Source organism: Hippichthys cyanospilos, chromosome 19 (genome assembly GCF_059441005.1).
Source record: "Hippichthys cyanospilos isolate Australia breed blue-spotted pipefish chromosome 19, RoL_Hcya_1.0, whole genome shotgun sequence".
NCBI classification, from domain to species: domain Eukaryota; kingdom Metazoa; phylum Chordata; class Actinopteri; order Syngnathiformes; family Syngnathidae; genus Hippichthys; species Hippichthys cyanospilos.
The window spans coordinates 4,817,010-4,823,776 of NC_142387.1; the positions used below are offsets into that span (position 1 = coordinate 4,817,010).

At 41.2% G+C, this 6,767-nt stretch overlaps 1 protein-coding gene across 1 annotated transcript; it reads left to right on the forward strand.

The window, feature by feature from the left end:
• The first annotated feature begins 1,316 nt into the window (after positions 1-1,316).
• foxh1 (forkhead box H1) lies at positions 1,317-5,240 on the forward strand. Its single transcript, XM_088402226.1, has 3 exons — positions 1,317-1,736; positions 2,138-2,242; positions 4,134-5,240. Exons 1-3 carry the CDS (start codon positions 1,317-1,319, stop codon positions 5,112-5,114), a joined length of 1,506 nt encoding a protein of 501 aa, XP_088258352.1. The 3' UTR covers positions 5,115-5,240.
• The last annotated feature ends 1,527 nt before the right edge of the window (positions 5,241-6,767 follow it).

The following is a 6,767-nucleotide window of genomic DNA, read 5'->3' on the forward strand; positions in this document are numbered from 1 at the left end:
TGCATATTTTTTTAATATAGTTTGCTCATTATGCACAGTACATGATGTAATAATAAATATTTGATAGCCACTTTCCAAAAAACAAGTCGATGTTTACTTTTTTCCATTGTTTTTTAGCCTCATGTACGTGTCCATTAATAACATTTTAATAAGCGTAATGAAAATTGATACAGACCTCTCAGCGTGTGAACAAGCATAGGATATCATGGTTTTGTTGATTCATGTCTTTTCCAATGGAATATTTTGGGGATTTTTGCAAACAATTACAAAATCGTTCTTGTCCAAGGTGTGAAAGTCTTGCCCATCGAGGATACTTCACAGCTTGTCAGCCCCACAAAACATACAAATGGCGTTGAATGGCCCCGAATCTACTCACATGCTAAGCAGCTTGTCTCTTTTGGGAAGGATACTGTTGGTCGTCAGCTTGCCGACGGGGTTTCTCCTAATCCAACTTGTTTTCACTGTCTTGCTGAGAAGCAAGCGTTGGCACATTAGCACTACGTTAATTGGAACAAAAGACCTGCATTCCCGAAACTCTCCACTTTCTGGGGTGAATGACATCCTCCGAGAACACCAACTGTGAGCAGCATCTTTGGAAACTGGAGACTTGCAGTGACGCATACAAGTTTGCCGAGCCAAACCGAAAGGGTGCTATAGCTGCAAATGAAACCACCCCAGAAGGTAACAGCTTTTTAAAACCGGAATAATTTAATCATATACTGGTGGTTGTAAATTAGAGATTCATTTTGTATACAATATTTTCTATAAGAACATGTTGATTGCATGTAAGCCTCAATCGAAATTACCACTTGTAACCCAACTTCCATTAGTCCTCCTTTCTGCATTATCACCTAATACTGATCAGTGGTTTTGGTTTATTGCTGAGCATTAGATACATATACATATACATATACATATACATATACTGTATACACGTTCAGATTTTACCACAGGTTTTTTTCTTGACAAAACGCAACGGTCGTGCGTAAATTTCTCCAAAGCAAACTCCTCATCAGTGCGCTAACGTGGTAAACCGATATTATCATAAAGGTTCTTTACAGGTTTACTCTCGCATACACAAATCCCTCCCCAGCCCCCCGCGGCGATCACTCATCCTGCTCTCAGATAACGCGTCATTCTCTTCTCGATTACGCAGCAGGACTTACATGAAACTGTTAATTGTTTGCTCTTCAAATAGTCAGCCTGGAGCCAACAGTCTGCCACAAGTTAAGGACCGACTCTTTGACCGCCCACCCCCCAACCCCCTCCCTCTCCAGCTCACCGTCCTCCAGTCCGAACGTGCTGGAAGCATCAACATGACAAAACACTGGCCGGGGCACAGCCTGATGGCACCACCCGCTCTGTCCCACCTCGGAGATCTTCAGCTCGATTTGAGCTGGGATGCGCGACAAACTTGTCCGCCCTGCAACGCAGCGCAGAGCTCCACGGTTCAGCACTGGAGCGACCAGCGTTCGGCTCAGATGGTCCCCCAGAACCCGCAACCGTTCATGGATAAACTCGCAGCACCAGAAGCGTCATACGGGACCGCGCACCAAGCCGACCCCAAACTAGAAGCTGCTCCCCAGGATGCGTGGAGCGGTGACCGAGTGCCGACTGGTGCAAGAACCGGCAAGAAGAAGAATTATCAGCGGTACCCCAAACCCCCATACTCGTACCTTGCAATGATTGCCATGGTGATTCAACGTTCCCCAGAAAAGAAGCTGACTTTATCTGAGGTAAACTGGGTATACACGTGTTTAACTGTAAACGCTCAAAATGTCGCTTCGGGTGTGTTTTACGCGCGGACCGGTTTGACTTTAGCATGTAAACAACTCTGTTGAGCACAGTAAAAGTGGATATAAATGCAATGTCAATATTAGACAGAAAACAGCAAAGCTTGTTGACACTTGAGTGACTGCCGGCCATGCCACTCACTATTGGGGTTGCTGCGTGCGATAAGCTTGCACGACAACCCAGATGCTGATATGAATCATTAGCACGATTAGATACAGTACATGGGCCTCAACATGTATTTCAAATAAGTAATCTAAACTATGCGTTAACTAATGCCAATTGATGTTTGCCAATGTTGTCACACGTCATACTTGTGATTTACGTTCTGTTGGTTTGGTTTCAGATTTTGAAAGAGATTAGTACCCTCTTCCCATTCTTTAAAGGGAACTACAAAGGCTGGAGGGATTCTGTGCGGCACAATCTTTCTTCATATGACTGCTTCGTTAAGGTTTGTATGGTTACATACTTTAGTTCACTCTTTACAGTCGTCATGAGTTACTTGAAGACAAGCGTTCCAAATTAGTGACGTGAGGTTTACACCATATCAATAATGGCATATAATGCAAATGTTTTATCAAATAGGTCATTATTTCAAACGAAGTAGAACTGCCCTGCCATAAACCTGTACTGTAGGTGTGTTGTCTAATATTTTGGTAACCTTAATATTAACGCCATGATGGGAAATTAGTGACTGTAGGTGTACAATATACAGCAACAGCATCAATTACAATCATAACATGTAGTTAAAGAAAGTCAAACAGAACAAAAGATGTACTTCATTTTTAGGGGGCCTCACACACACCTAAATTTAATCCAAGCACCCATGCGTGCCTTAATATTAAAGACAAGGCGCTATTGAAAAATTCACTGATTAGATGCCCATAACCATAATGTAGTGTGCTTCCCATTGGCTAAATGTGTGAATGAAATATATAAAAATGGTTAAATTAACATTGCCTGGCCGAGTGATCAGCACCCTAATTGTCTGACCTAGGACCACCCCTGGTTTGATTAAAGACTTCCTAATGACATTTCCTTTGAGCATATGTAGAACTGAGCCCAAAATTGGTGACAAGTTTAAAAAAATAAAGATCTATCTGAATATTTCATAATTGGAATTACACAAGCATATTGCATTGTTGATTTTTTTTTTTTAACTTAACCCATTCAAGCCTAATTTTTTTCCTGGAAATGAAAACATCCAAACCATATACCCAAATCATAACCCTTTGAAATAATCAAGCACTTATTTAAAAAAAAAAGTGAAATAGTTGATGAAAAGGTGTGTTTTATGACCGGTCACAACAGTGTAATTGCTCAATGTGCAAACACACCAAACCAATTCGAGTAAGTGCAAATGCATATACAGTATCATCTTGAAGATCATGCATATGAAAAATCTTTGTTCTATGTTTATTTTAACATACTTTACTAACCTTTTATTTGGGAGCTTTGAGGATGTCATCTTTCTCTCGAAGTGCAACCACAAAGTAAACAGCTCTGGTCAAGTGACATTGCACACATTTCATCTACACATTGTAGTATTTCAATACTTCAATAAAAAAGGATTGAAAATCACTTATAGAGCCTCATAAATAGAATTTTCTTTATGCTGACTTTTGTGACCGATGGGTTGAAATGAGTTAACGTAAGAGCACGGTGGAAGACTGAATAACACATCTGCCTCACAGTTCAGAGGTCTCAGGTTCAAATCCAGCTTGCCCTGGCCTGCCTGTGTGGACTCTGGATGTTCTATATTGGAGGTGCCATTAACAACTAATCTATTTGATAATCATTTAGAAGCATTTTTAATCATAAATGGTCCAAATGGTTGAAATTTCAGAGTAAAAATGTTCTAATTTGTGTCACCTTCTCAGAGAGCAGACTGATTATCTCTGCGCGTAACAATAAAAAAAAAACCCATTGTCTATTTAAACTAAAACATGTTTTTAAATATCTGATTCATCAAAAGGCAACTCATAAATAAAATCGAATAATCACATAATTGTTAATTGCAGCCCTAATAACATTTTTTAATATGAAAAAAATTAAACAATAAAAATGTTTTTCTATGTCAGTCATTTCAACCAATAACTTTTTTAACTGATTTAACTGACTTTATGGCTAGCTAGGGAGTGAATATTTTGGAGCAAATCTGTGTGTATTACAACTGACAAATTTCAACCTTTTGCGAAAATACACTTTGACGGTCTTTTGGTTGAAACCTCAAACGAGTTTAAAGCTTCTGTTGGTGGTTGAATTGTGAGTAAATGTAAAATAGGGCAAACCCGACTGGGTTGTCAGGTTTGAATATTCATGCTCCTTTTCTACTTCCTCAGGTGTTAAAAGATCCCAGCAAGCCTCAGGGCAAAGGTAACTTCTGGGCCGTGGAGCTGAGCTGTGTTCCTTTGGAGCTCCTAAAGAGACAGAACACGGCCGTGTCCCGCCAGGATGAGGCCATCTTTGCTCAGGATCTGGCCCCTTACATCCTCCAGGGACACAAGCCAGAATTTCTGCCGCCGCCGCCGCCTCCCACTGACCCCGTGACCGCTCTGCCTCCTCCCACGCGGCCCAGGAACCTTTCCCCACCCCAAGATGACTTGTTCCGGCCCAAGTTGGACTCATCCTTCGCTATTGACTCTTTGCTCCACAGCCTTCGCCCCAATAGTGGTTCAGGGGTTGTGGACATGGGCATGAAAGACAGTTGGGGCGAGCCAGAGTGCCCTCAGTTATCGCCACCCGCGCGACCCCGCTTCACCTCCTCCGCCCGCAGCGTTTCCGCCAGCTCGGCTAGCCCAGCCTCCACCTCCTCCTCTTCCTCCGAAGAAGACTGGAAAGGGGTGTCTCTACACGGGAAGCGTCTCCCCCCTGATGGTCAAGCAGGATCAGGTGGTTATGAGGAATATAAACCTCCGCTACATAAGTTAGCGCGACGGGATGCTGTTGCCCCCCCTTGGGAGCTACCCACCTCTTATGCCAAATACGCCCCACCCAATGCTGTTGCCCCACCCAGCATGCGGTTCAACAGCGGGTCGCTAATGCCCCTGCATGGTGGACTTCCTCTTTACAGTTATGGGAGCTCTCATGTGGCCCCAGCTCACTTTCTGAGCCACGCTTATTGGCCCATCCTCCCAAGCGGGCGGGTTTCCGTCCAACCACCTCCGCTCATCATGGACTTGGACAACATGCTCCAATCAGTGCCACCAAATAAGAGTGTGTTTGATGCGCTATTACCTACAAATCAAAACTCATATCATCAACCAGCCAGCCAGTACACCCCGCAAAATGCGTCGTCCCTAAATCGGTACTCTCAGTATTGATGCCTTTTAGCTATTCTTTTAAAGTGTCACTTTATTCCAAACCACAATGACAATTCTACGTGGAAAAAAAGGTGCAAAAAATATATATAATTGAAAGAAACTACCTCATATTGTATAACCAAGCCTATCTACCTCAATCCTGTAAGGAAAACAAATTGCATATGCTCACATACAGCATTATCACTGCACTGCCAGTTTAGTGTTTTTTTTTTTTTAATTATTATTAGTAAGGTTGTCTTTACTGGACAGCTGATTTTTTTTTGTACTGAATTTTATGGTTATTTGAAAGAAACTAGGCAGTGAAAGGTGCATATAATGAAACTTTGTGGCGTTACAAACTCATTAAATACATGAAATCTATCCCTGCTTTAACTCCACAATAGACGTCAGTAATTTTTAATGGGTTGTCAAGGAATGAGTAATAATGCATTTACACATTTAACTTCTATTACTAAATGCACAGTTCTATCATGATCATTGTTTGTAGGAATAGTAATGTCCTTTTAAATATTGCTCAGATTTGTCTTTTTAATTTCTTGTTGGACAACTACCTCTGTCTTTTATGCTGTCGACAATGTGGACTTTGCACTGAGGGTTAATTTGCACTCTTTTCAAGTCATGTGATTGCCTTTCACAACAAACTAACTTCCTGTCTTGACAATTGTTTGTTTTTAAAAAAATATATTGTCAAAGGATTTGCCATGGTGCTGAACAGGGTCTATAATAAAATGCTGCTTTAGTTTAACAGTCTTGTTTAGTATTTTTAGAAAATAGATATTTTTTGCCTCTCCATATTAATTTTAAACTTTATATTTGTACTGACTATGTAAAACTGAGATAGTGTTTCATCCTCAAAGCTTTCAAGTATGCTATGCCCAAAAAAACATTGTTTCTACTGTACATAGTTCGATTTGAAAAATATATATTTTTAAACATATGTTTAAAGTTTTTACAGAACATTCTTTTAATAGACACCTGGGTTTAAATTAGTCATGTTTGCTGTCAATGTGACAGCAGCTCTTGTAAGCTTTGAGCTGATAAACTAAAGGAGATAATTCTGGCTGTGCTCGAAGGGGGGCAATCTTCATGGAACCACAGATGGTGTTTGAGCACAGGAATTGAGATCCATAAACAAGGAAGTTATCTTTGATCGACCATCTACGGGCTTCGAATGGGAATTTGCAAGGAGCGCGGAGGAACCATCTGATTTACATCCAAAATCCAGCAGCCGTCAACCTCCTGCTGCTTCCTCCTCAGTGGTCACTATCTCTTTATCAGCAGCCTACGCATGCCTGCACACCCTCATCATGCTCCCCCCCAACCCCTGCATCAATCCTCACCCAAAAAGGGAGGAGAGAAACAACAGCTCCAACCAACCCACCAAAATACATGACAATGCTGGGCTACACCTCAAATATCACTCGCTAACTTAAATGTACTACTTTGTCCCATTGGGCTTGGTTTGAAAAAAAAAAAAAAAAATCAAATGTCCACTTTCAGTTCCCGGCAGTCAAAAAGTTCAAATTGTAATCCAAGTGTATGGAAATAAGGAATTTGTAGACAATGCACACTGTTGAATTATCAATGAGGTGACATTTTGAACCCATTTTTCACAAAACTAGGGATTTAAACTAGTCAACATTCAAATTGCTG

Excerpts from the sequence above, each read along its gene's own strand:
- foxh1 (XM_088402226.1), top strand. The coding sequence starts at position 1,317 with ATGACAAAACACTGGCCGGGGCACAGCCTGATGGCACCACCCGCTCTG. Across the intron at positions 1,737-2,137 it reads AGAAGCTGACTTTATCTGAG|ATTTTGAAAGAGATTAGTAC; the intron begins GTAAACTGGGTA and ends GTTTGGTTTCAG. Across the intron at positions 2,243-4,133 it reads CATATGACTGCTTCGTTAAG|GTGTTAAAAGATCCCAGCAA; the intron begins GTTTGTATGGTT and ends CTACTTCCTCAG.